At 46.0% G+C, this 11,681-nt stretch overlaps 1 protein-coding gene across 3 annotated transcripts; it reads left to right on the top strand.

Annotated features, from left to right (window-relative positions):
* The first annotated feature begins 886 nt into the window (after positions 1–886).
* Zfp280b (zinc finger protein 280B) lies at positions 887–11,456 on the top strand. 3 transcript variants are annotated; one of them, XM_006513942.2, is made up of 3 exons: positions 887–1,235; positions 1,439–1,561; positions 6,720–11,456. In XM_006513942.2, the coding sequence occupies exon 3, from the start codon at positions 6,775–6,777 to the stop codon at positions 8,377–8,379; it is 1,605 nt and encodes a 534-aa protein (XP_006514005.1). In that variant the 5' UTR covers positions 887–1,235; positions 1,439–1,561; positions 6,720–6,774; the 3' UTR covers positions 8,380–11,456. The 3 variants fall into 3 exon arrangements, with proteins under 3 accessions (XP_006514005.1, XP_006514006.1, NP_803426.2); XM_006513943.2 differs by lacking the exon at positions 1,439–1,561 and having other exon boundaries at positions 887–1,219; NM_177475.3 differs by lacking the exon at positions 1,439–1,561 and having other exon boundaries at positions 1,098–1,235; positions 6,720–11,455.
* Positions 11,457–11,681: the final 225 nt, after the last annotated feature.

Below are 11,681 nucleotides of genomic sequence, written 5' to 3' on the forward strand. Positions count from 1 at the left end.
ATCCCAGCACTTGGGAGGCAGAGGCAAGCGGATTTCTGAGTTCCAGGACAGCCAGCGCTATACAGAGAGAAACCCTGTCTCGAAAGACCCAAAAAAAAAAAAAAAAAAAAAAAAAAAGAAAAAAAAAGAAAAGAAAAGAAAAGAAAAGAAAAAGAAAAAAAAAGAATGAGCATGTTGTGTTTCAAAACTGAAAACTGAAATTCGAATTTCATGTAATTTGCGCATGCTCCAAAAAGGCATTCATCTTTTGATGGTTTTTATTTTTTAATTTTTTTTTTTATTTTTAGGTTTCTTTGAGACAGGGTCTTACAGTATATCCCTGGCTGCCCTGGAACTCACTCTGTAGACCAGGCTGACCTTGAACTCAGAAATCCGCCTGCCTCTGCCTCCCAAGTGGGTGCACCACCACAGCTGCCCCGCTTTCTGATGTTTTTCAAACAACAAACACAAAACAAACAAACCGAACCTGGGACATCTGTTCTGAGTTTCCTTCCTGATAAAAACAGCCGGCTGATTTGGATTTGTCCCAGAGGCAGCTTTAAGGTTGTTTCAAATTCAGTAGCTAGGTCGTTTTCTAAGTGCAAGGGGCAAGCTTGTGTGCTTATGCAAAAGCTACACACTTGAGAGGAGCTGTCATAGCTGTAATACAGGTGGGCAAACAGTTTCCTAAAGGACTGGGAACCATCTCTGGCCCTGGGCCCAGGCTAGCTGAAGCTCCATTTTTTTTTTCCTTCTTTCTCTCTTATCTATGCCCCTCCCACCCTTCCCACCCCCACTCCTACCTCCTCTCCCTAAGCAGCCACGTTTAACTAGCAATCCTCCTGCCTCAGCCCCCGCTCCCACCCCACCCTATCCCCACCCCCGAGGGAATGCTGGAATGGACGAAAGGCCTGGCTTTGGGTTCCCAAATCTCGCAGGTCCAAGATTTCAGGGGTGGGCATCACCACTGCCTGATCGTCCCAGCTCAGTCCCTCCGCCCGCGGCAGTCACTAGGGGCGCCCGAGTGAGAGAACGCGCCCAGGGGCCTTGAGGAACCAATCAGATCGGCGCTACGCCGCGCGGCTGACCTCGCGTCCACCCTTGGCAGCCAATCACAGGTCGCCGTGGGCTAGTGCGCGCCGGCCGGGGCTTTGGTGTTGGAGCGGCGGGGCCCTGGAGGTCGTGGTGCGGGGCTTCCCGCGCAGCGCCTCGCGGGCCGGGGCGTCCGGGGGAGGCTCAGGTACGCCTGCCGGGAGGTAAGGACAGGGGCGTGGTGCTGGTGACCTCTGCGGGAGCGACCGGGAGGGGACGCCGGGTGAGGGCCTTCTGCGAGTCCCGGGGAAGCGAGCGTGGCTAGGCCGGGAGCCCAGAGACCCCTTCCTGGCAGCCTCCCTCTCCCACGAACCCCCCAGTCCTGGGGCTGGGCCTGCACCCCTTAAATGCCATTCCCATCGCCGAGGGCCCCTCACCTAAAGTCCTGGAGGCTGCAGACCTCGCTACTGGGCTCTCCGACGCCTGCCTCGAAGCTCTGCCACTAGGGAAGGAGGAGGGAGGACCACTTCGTTGAGACCCATTCAAAAAAGTAGGTACAGACGAAATCCGGGTTTGTAGATTAAGTCCCACTCCCAGTTTGGAGATCTGCAGGCCCTTGGAGGCTTTAAAAAGCCATTTTTCTGCGCCCCTCCCCTTCCCATACAGCAATATCTTGTTTATTTTGTTGGCTTTGTGCCCCCTTTGAGCCCCAGTGCAGCTCTCGGGGCTCCTAGCTAGCTAGTTTTGCTTTGAGCAGTGCTCGGTGGGTTGTGTTGTTTTGTTTACTGGGCTATGGTGTTGGAAGGTAGCGTATAAGGTGCTTATAATAACCACACAGACGACAGGGTTGAGGGAGTAGCTTAGTTGGTGGAGTGCTTGCTTGCCTAGTACTACACAAACCGGTTGTGATGACCTCGCACCCAGTACTTGGTTAAGAGGAGACAGACGGCTGTTTCTTTCGTATCAGAGCTAACAAAACGGAAAATAAGCATGAAATAACTGGTAGGTAGTGAAATGGAGTAAAATCTTTTAACACGTAAAATGTAACTAAATCTTAAGAGGTTCTCTGTCTGTCTGATTTACCCCAAGTATGTGACTTGCAGCTCTTGGACTCTCTGAAGCTATTAAAAGTTACAGCGTATATCTGCGGTAAGAGAAAAGGTCTACCTCATTTTCTGACTTCTGTTTGCTGCTGTGATTTGATAAAAAAAAAAAAAAAAATCATTACCATGGGTGATAGCAGAAGGCAGAGGCAGGCGAATCTCTATGAGTTTGAGGGCAACCTGGTCTACAGCGGTAGTAACAGGACAGCCAAAGCTACCCTGTCTTGAAAACAGACAAAGGAACAAAAATTAGTGTTTTGGAATTTCCTGCGGAAATCACAATGGTAAGATAAGTTCAGGACAAGTAGAATTTTGGAACTTTTTTGTTTTGTTTTTGTTTTTGTTTTTCGAGACAGGGTTTCTCTGTATAGCCCTGGCTATCCTGGAACTCACTTTGTAGACCAGGCTGGCCTCGAACTCAGAAATCCACGTGCCTCTGCCTCCCAAGTGCTGGGACTAAAGGCGTGCGCCATCAACCCCGGCATTTTGGAACTTTCTAAGTTGCTTCCTCAAACAGGAAGGAAGTGGTAGATGTACTTTTTTTACCTGAAATCTTGAAAAAGAAAAAGTAGATGCTATGGATGCCTTGTAAAGCTGACTTCCTTTTTCTTTAGTTGCAGTAGGAGGTGCAAATGGGTTGATATACATATCTTAAGATTCAGCTAATGCAGGAAAATGTTCCCACTTGGATTTGTCCCCACCCTGCCTTTTGAAAGAGGGTCTCTTAGCCTGGGCTGTCATTTCCTCCCTCCAGGTCCTCCCTTGTATGTGCAACCTGCTAAGTCTCTATGATGCTACTTGTATGTTTTTGGGTCTGATCGTTTGTTGTTCCTCCCTGGGGGAAGGGTTAAGGACTCTGGGAGCTTTCCCTGGTCCACATTAGCATCTCTTGACTTCGTCCTTGTTGAGATCACGTTGATGTGGTTAGGGATCTATATTGGTGAAGTCTCATAGATATTTGAGGAATAGTAGTGTTAATTTCTTTTTTCTTTTCTTTTTTTTGTTTTTTAGATTTATTTATTTATTATATGTAAGTACACTATAGCTGTCTTCAGACACTCCAGAAGACGGAGTCAGATCTTGTTACAGATGGTTGTGAGCCACCATGTGGTTGCTGGGATTTGAACTCCGGACCTTTGAAAGAGCAGTCGGGTGCTCTTACCCACTGAGCCATCTCACCAGCCCTGTTAATTTCTTTTAAAGTCTGGTAGAATTCTGCCCTGAATCCATCTAGACCTGGACCTTTTTTTTTTTTTTTTTGGTTGGGGGACTTCCAGTTTTTTATTTCTCTGGGGTTTTTCTATATATAACATTTTCATTATCCATCCCTTGAAGGTCATTTAGGTGTGGTTTCCCATTTCCTTCTTGTTGTGGATTGGGTAGCAGTGAACATGGCTGAGCAATGATCTTTGAAGTCGACCATCCTTTGCGAAGATGCCAAGGAATGGTGTAGCTGGGTCATATGGTAGATTTAGTCCCAAATTTTTGAGAATTCTCCACCCTGATTTTCAGAGTGGCTGTGTTAGTTTTAAATCCTGCCAACAGTGAAGGAGGAGGGCTCCCTTTACCCCCACATCCTCTCTAGAATTTTTTGGTGTCTGTATGTTGATCCTTACTATTCTGACTGTGCTACCATGAATTCCACCGTTGCTTTCATTTGCTTTGCCCTAATAGCTAAGGACAGTGAATAGTTTTTGAGACATTTCTTAGCCATTTTTATTCTGTTGAGAATTGTCTGTTCAGGTTCCAAACCCATTTTTTTGAATGTTTCTCATTCCCCCCTCCCCCCCCAACTCTCTCTTTTTTCTTTGACTTAGTGGTTTCTGAGCTCTTTCTATATTCTAGAAATGAATCCTCTGCAGATGTGTATCTGGCAGAGATGGCTGTGTGGGCCTTCTCTTGAGTTAATTGTTTCCCTAGCTGTGCAACATCTTTTTGTTCTTGGGAAAATGGAGTCCTCTTCAGAATGTCTTTTCCTGCACCTAGATCATGTAGGGCACTGCCTGTTTTCTTGTCACCATCCAGGGTTGTACATCTAGGTCTTTGACCTTTTGGAGTCCACTGGAGTGAGTTATTGTCTGGGGTTAAGATATAGGTTCAATTTCATTCTTTGATTGTGAACATTTAATTTTCCCAGCACCATTTGTTGAAGGTCCTTTCTTCCTGTCAGCTTACGTTTGGTATTGCTGCCAGATATTAAGTGGCTGAATAACTCTATTCATGTTTGAGTTTGCGCCGTTGGGCTACATGGCTGTTTTTGTGCCAGTACCATATTGATCTCATTACTGTGGCTTTGGAATATATCCTGTTTTTTTGTTTGTCTATTTATGTATTTATTTTTGAGAGGGGTCGCTACATATAGTCCTGGTTGTCCTGGAACTCACTGTGTTGACTAGACTGGGCTCACAGATACATCCGGCATGAGATACATCTTAAGACCTTAAGATCTGGCATAGTGGTGGCGCACGCCTTTAATCCCAGCACTTGGGAGGCAGAGGCAGGTGAATTTCTGAGGTCGAGGCCAGCCTAGTCTACAGAGTGAGTTCCAGGACAGCCAGGTCTAAATAGAGACCCTGTCTTGAAAAAAACAAACAAAACAAAACAAAACAAAGGTCTGGTATAGTAATCTCTTCAGCACTGTTCATTTGTTCAGAATTGTTTTGGCTATCTGGTGTCTTTTGTGGCTCTACGTTAATCTTAGGATAGTTTTTTCTCTATGCGAAGAATGAGATGGGAATTTTGAGATTGGGTTGAGTCTATAAATAGCTTTTAGTAAAACAGTCATTTTCAGAATATTCTGAATAATCCATAAATATGAACGTGGGATGCCCTTCCAACTAATTTTCTAGTGTCTTTGTCTCTTTTTTTTTAGAGGCTTAAAGTTTTCATTATAGATTTTTTTTTTAAAGAATTATTTTATTTATAAGAGTACACCTGTAGGGGCTGAAGAGATGGTTCAGCGGTTACGAGCACTGACTGCTCTGTTCCAGAGGTCCTGAGTTCAATCTCCCAGCAACCCCGTGGTGGTTCCCAACCCTCTGTAATGGGATTCCAAAGCTCTCTTTTGGGGGGTTTGAAAACAACGGCAAGGGTAGTCATATACCTTTAACAAACAAACAAACAAATATTAAAAAAAAAAAGAGTATACTGTAGCTGTCTTCAGATACCCCAGAAGAGGGCATCAGATCTCATTACAGAAGGTTGAGAGCCACCATGTGGTTGCTGGGAATTGAACTCAGGACCTCTGGAAGAGCAGCCAGTGCTCCTTGACCTCTAAGCCATCTCTCCAGCCCTATTTCTAAGATGTTTTCTATTGTCTTTGAACCTGTTATTGATGGGAGTGTGACCATGACGCTGTGACAGGGTAAGGTCCTCCATCTTGTATTCTCCCTGAGGCCATTTTAGATTTGACTAGAATTTGTTGTTTGTAAAGCTATCCATTCTTATTCTAGAAGCCCAAGATCAAGATACCCCTGCTCACTTATCTTGACTTCTGTTAAGCTGTCTGTCTGCTTATGTGAAACCCCCCGCCTTCAGCTAACTGATTATCTTAGTTTCTGTTAAACTGCTTGCTTGCACAAAACACCGAGCCCTGCAGCTGCGGAGACACAACAGAATCTGGATTTCACCTTTAAAGGCCCCTTATCCTAACTGCTCAGCACTACACTTGTATCCCAGCTACACAAGTGTATTCCCAGCTAGCTGGAAAAAAAGACTTCAGTTGGCTCGAAACCACGTCTGAGGGGATCTGTGGTGGGCTCCCTTTAACAATCTCTTTATCAGTGTGTTTGTCGCTGTTTGTGTTTGTTTGTTTGTTTTTTTTCCGAGACTTGAGTTTCTCTGTGTAACCCTGGCTGTCCTGGAACTCACTTTGTAGACCAGGCTGGCCTCAAACTCAGAAATCCGCCTGCCTCTGCCTCCTGAGTGCTGGGATTTTTAAACAGCTGAAAGTATTTATTGCTTCTAGAGGTTTTCTTGGAGAATTTTTGGAACCTGTGATATTTATCCTCTGCTAATAGCAATTGTTTGACTTCCGCCTTTCCTATTTGTATCCTTTCTGCTTCCTTATGCCTTACTGCTCCAGCTAGTGCTTCAAGCACACAATGGAGAGAAGGGTGGGAAGTAGTACTCCTCCCTGCCCTCTGGTGGAATCGACTTCAGCTTTTTCTCCATTGAGGATGATGTTGGCCTCGCGTTTCTCATATCTAGCTCTTATTAGGTTGTGCTGTGTCATCTCTAGCTCTACTTTCTGTATAGGCTCTTATCATGAAGGCATGTTGGATATGGCCTGTCTTGTCAAGGAAGCCAGGTAGCAGAAGAGGACCATCTAGGCCAGGGAGGTAGTTTATTCTGGAGCCATTTTAAGTGACTAGATCATCTATCTCAAAGGCTGCTTGGCTAGGTGATGCTGAGTGAGAGCCTTGGGTTGGGCTAGCCAACAGCTTGTCGATGCACCTTCTGCCCAGGTCTGGACCTTGAAGGTTGGGGAAGAATGGGAGTGGCACTGGCTGGATGTCCTTAATGTGTATAACCACCTCAAAGTCTTTGATGAGAAAACTAAGTCCCTTTCCCGTGCTGACTGGCGTGTGATTTGTTTGTACTCAGGTGGCAGTGTGTGTGCAGTGCCGTGTGGCCACACTCATCAGGAGCCACATCAGAAATGGAGCAGCCATTCACGGTAGATGATGAAGACGAACAAGATCCAGAACCACAGCCGAGGTCAGGAGAACCCATTCAAGTCCTCGATGACGATGCTGCTGAAGATGCAGAGCTGATCTTCGTAGGGGTGGAGAAGGTAAAGGAAGATGCTGAGCTTATCTTTGTTGGGGTGACTTCAGCTTCCCAGCCAGCCAACTCGAACATTTTGAACAGAGTCACCCCAGGTTCACGGTTAAAAAGAAAGCATGACCGACTTAGAGCAACCACGACTCAGAGGTTGCAGCCCTCACGTCCTGCCGCCCCCACATCAGAGGCCGTGGTTGTCTTGCCAGCATCTCCAGCTGAATCAAGGTCGACGGATAGTCCTATTGCTATTGAGCCTTTGTCCGAGTCTGATTATAGAAGTAGTTCACCACAGGTTGTGCCTAGTAGCTCTTCCAAGTGCTGTTCGCCTCTGGTCACACTCTCAAGTTCAGAGAATAGTCCAGTAAAGGCAGCGCTTTCAGGAGGAGATCTGAATGAAAATTTGTATGTATCGAAGTGCCATTTTTCCATAAATCCACAGAGGCCTGACCATAGTATTGAGATTGTAGAACCACTTTCTTCAGCTTTGCCCCCTTCAGGTACCTTCCATACCTCGAATATGCAACAGAGGACACCTTCCTTTGATGCTCCCAACTCTCTGAGCCGTCTTGTGAATGGGGCACCTCCTTCAGAGGACTCTGCCCACCCTCGTCAGGACAGTGGATTGGCGGAAGCAGACTTTTCAAGTCCAGCAAGTCAAGAGACTTTTGATCCCAAGAAAGGAAGTTTGACCCTGTTACTTAGTGACTTTTATTATGGACAGTATAAAGGAGATGGGAAGCCGGAGCAGAAGACTCACACAACCTTTAAATGCCCCAGCTGCTTGAAAGCTCTAAAAAATGTTAAATTCATGAACCACACCAAGCATCATTTGGAGCTCGAGAGGCAGGGGAGTGAGGACGCCTGGGAGAGCCACACCACCTGTCTGCGCTGCCACCGGCAGTTCGATTCCCCGTTCCAGCTGGAGTGCCACATCGACCGAGTGCACACGTCACCGGACCCTTCCGTGGTCTGCAAAATCTGTGAGTTGTCCTTTGAGACCGACCAAGTCCTTTTACAGCACATGAAAGACAATCACAAGCCTGGGGAGATGCCCTATGTGTGCCAGGTCTGTAAGTACAGGTCGTCAGGCTTCGCGGACGTGGAGACACACTTTACAAAGTGCCATGTAAACACTAAGAACCTGCTTTGTCCATTTTGTCTTAAGATCTTCAAAACTGGGATGCCATACATGTGCCATTACAGGGGCCACTGGGAAAGGAGCGGCCACCAGTGCTCCAAGTGCCGACTACAGTTTTTAACCTTCAAGGAGAAAATGGAGCACAAGACTCAGTGCCACCAAATGTTTAAGAAGCCTAAGCAGCTGGAAGGGCTGCCTCCCGAGACGAAGGTCGTGATCCAGGTGTCCCTGCAGCCCGTGGAGTCAGAATCTGTGAAGGTAGCATCGATCACTGTGAGCACAACTGACTGGGAGCCTTCTAACCCCCGACCTCAAGGCAGACTTTCACAGAAGCCCCATTAATTCTAACCTCAGTCAGAATGAGAGACAGAGTACAAGCCTGTAGTACGTCGGTTAATCGCTGGTACCTAAGATGATGAATTGATGAACAGTTGGGTTTTTGTGTGTGTGTGTGTGATAATGCAGGGTTTTGTCTGTTTATTTTTTGAGGGTTTCTTTTGTTCTCATTTAGTGCTGGCGCTGGATCGGAGGCTTCACAAATAATAAGCAAGTGCTCACCCCTCCCCCTCCCCGGCTAAGGCATTTTCTGAATGAACTGTGAGTGCCATTTGAAATCCATCTGGTTTTCATATTAAGTATTTGGCTTGACAGGAGGAAGGTGTCTGTGTCCCTGTGAATGGAAAACAAGTTAAACCTATTTATTAGTATTTCATCTAACCCTAAAGTTTGAGAGTTCTTTAAAGGTTTGACGTTTGGTGGGCAGGCTCACAAGGCCCCACCTCTCCCTGAAGATCTGCGGGCAGTTAATACTTGCGAAGGGAGGGAGAGAGACATTGTTTTTGTTTCTTTTTTGAGAGACATCATCTTAAGTGGTATAGCATGGGTAAGTGGGCAGGCATACGTCCTTTTCAGTCTTGAAGCCAAAGAAGGAATCCTGCCTGAATGCCTTTACCTAAAAGAGTATCCAAGGAGGCCAAGCCATTCCTGTAAAACGCCCGTGTCTGTGAAAGACCCCTGCAAACATTCAAAGCACAGCTCTGTATTCTCAGCGCCACATGAAGCAGCAGCAACGGTAGTTAGAAAACTGGGGCGGAGCCCACGACCATGGACTTTGTTTCGCTTGATGCGTAGGGTAGCCAGAGTTATCCACGCTGGTCCGTTTTGGCTCGCTCTGTTTGAAGAACTGGTCATATCCTCATGGACCACATCAGTAAAGCAAGTTGACCTTTCCTGAGGAAAGAAGCCCCGGCATTTGCGGTTTGAAGTATATTGAACTTGAGTTATAACTGAAAAGGTTTGGGAAAATGGCATCTGTCCAGTTTATGACTTGGGCTGAACTTAGTTCTACTCTCAAGCTGTAATAAGAACTTGCCCAATAATACTGGACATAGCGTGGAAACCAGAGCAGGGTGGCTAGAATTTAAACCCTCTCTGTGGTCTTTGTTTTTCAGTCCACGTGTGTGGTTGAGTGTGTGAAGCTTGCAATTTGATGCCCTGGTGCTTTTCCCCCACTTGGTGCTAGGGATTAAACCCGAGCGAGGGCTCTGCCATTGAACCAGATCCCTAGTCACACTTTGTGTCTTGTCTCCTATTTAAGTGGTTCTAATGTCTGTATAAGTTCCCTTTGTTGGATGTGTAATTTCCTAGTTGATCACACTAATACTGCTTGGGTCTTACTTGAAGCACTTTTGTGTGCAAGATATGTCCTAAATGAAGACTTGCCTTCTCCTGCCTATCATACTACTTAGCTGGTCACCAGCCTCTGGAGGAACAACTTCTCCTAGAACCGTAGAGCATCCTCTGAGGATTGGTCTTCAACAGCTTCAGGAGCGCTAGCTCTTTCTGTACATCTCTAGGGCTGTGTCCTTGAGCCTGGCCGGGGCTACCTGTTGTCCTCCAGCCCAGGTGACCAGCTGCCGCTGCCCATCCCTCCAGGCGTCTGGGTATATGCTGGTTAGAGACACTGGTCCTGTTCCTTTCTTTAAAGGTATCTTGTTGGGTGTGGTAGCACACACTGGTAATAAGAGCTCTTGGGAGGCTGGGGCAGGAAGATTTAAAGTTCAGAGTCAGCCTGGGCTCTTCAGTGAGTTCCAAATTACACAGGAAACAAAAGAGGCAGTGTGGATAAGTTCCTTAGATAATGTCCCTGTTCCATTTTTCCCTTCCTCGGTTTAGTGAAATTTCCCTAGATTCCATGAACAAATGGGAAGAGGTTATCCCCAGGCCTTGGTCTCTCCAGACTGAGGGAGGGACAGAGGTTGTGAGTATCTTTTGTTTGCTCCGTGCTTGACCATTGATTGACTGTGATCTGCCTTTTTACTATTTTGATGGGTCTTTTCAGTGTTTTTTTTTTTGGCCACATCACACTTTTTAGCCTGTACCATTCCTTTAGGTATGGAAAGGGTATTTGTCCCACTTGTTCTGGTGAAAAATCCCGTTTATGAAATAAGTCTGCAGACTCATATAAACATTACTGTCTATAGTAAACTTAAGAACTGTCTTAGACCTGTGTCGAGTGTCTCCAGCCCTGCCTGTCGCAGTAGTTTTCTGTGTCACTAAAGCATGCTCCTAAAGAGGACAGAATTGTTTACTGCTAAGGGAGGCCCCAGGGCTCTGGCTCCTGCCTACCGCTTCTGTCCCCTGCGCTGCCCGACCCAACCTGACCTGTCCACTGCTGCTGCACTGTTTTGACCCCCCACTGATCTTGCTATTCCTCAGTAAATTCCCATTTTCCCCTGGTGCAGAGGCTGCCTGGGCTGCTGTCACAGCGCTTTCCCTAAGCCTGCATGGCTGCTACCTCACTCGTGGTTATGAAGCTTACTAAGATTTTTAGAGTGACTAGAAATGTCCCCTGCTTCTGAAGCCTCGTTTACTCCTTCTCTTGGAAGGCGACTTACCTCTCCCCGACTTACCCCGCCTCTGCAGTCTAGCTACATTTCCTAGTCACAGACTCTGAGGAAGAAATCGTTAGCAAGAGCTTTGGCTCTGTCTTAGAAGTGAGCTAGCTTAAGTGCATTTTTGTGCCTCTTAATACAAAGACGTAGAGTGAGCTGAGTCTCTGGACGCTTTGTTTTATACCGACAGCTCCATCTATTTTGAAAGCAGTGTCACTTTGTTCTGTTTACACGTGTATTAAATATTTGTCAAGATTACTATTTTGTTACTCTGTGAAGTTGGCTGCTTGATTTACCAAATGAAAGTTATTTTGATGTTGCCAAAGTTATTTATAAGAACTAGCAATTAGAGGAATAAAAAAGCATTTTGTGGAAACCTTTTCTGTCTTTTTTTTTTTTTTTTACTTTGTGCACTGTGTATTTTAGGTTAATTTTTGTTTTGTGTCTTCTGCAGTTGAGTTTATTTTACTGGTTATAACTTCTAGTGATATGTTCAATAAAGCTAATTAGGCTTCTTTAATTTCATTTTTAAATCTTATTTATTATTGTGTGTATGACTTGTGTGTGGGTGTATCTGTGCCACCACACATGTATACAGGTCAGATACATTTTGGGGTTGGTTCTCTTACTCTGGGATCCAAAGATCGAACTCTGGCTGGTAAACCCCCCCCCCCCCCCGCTTTTAAAAATTTTCTGTTGATTGTTAATTTCACACTGTATGAACTCCATTCCTACTCATCTCCCACCCCT

The sequence above is a fragment of the Mus musculus genome, chromosome 10 (genome assembly GCF_000001635.26).
Source record: "Mus musculus strain C57BL/6J chromosome 10, GRCm38.p6 C57BL/6J".
Lineage (NCBI taxonomy): Eukaryota > Metazoa > Chordata > Mammalia > Rodentia > Muridae > Mus > Mus musculus.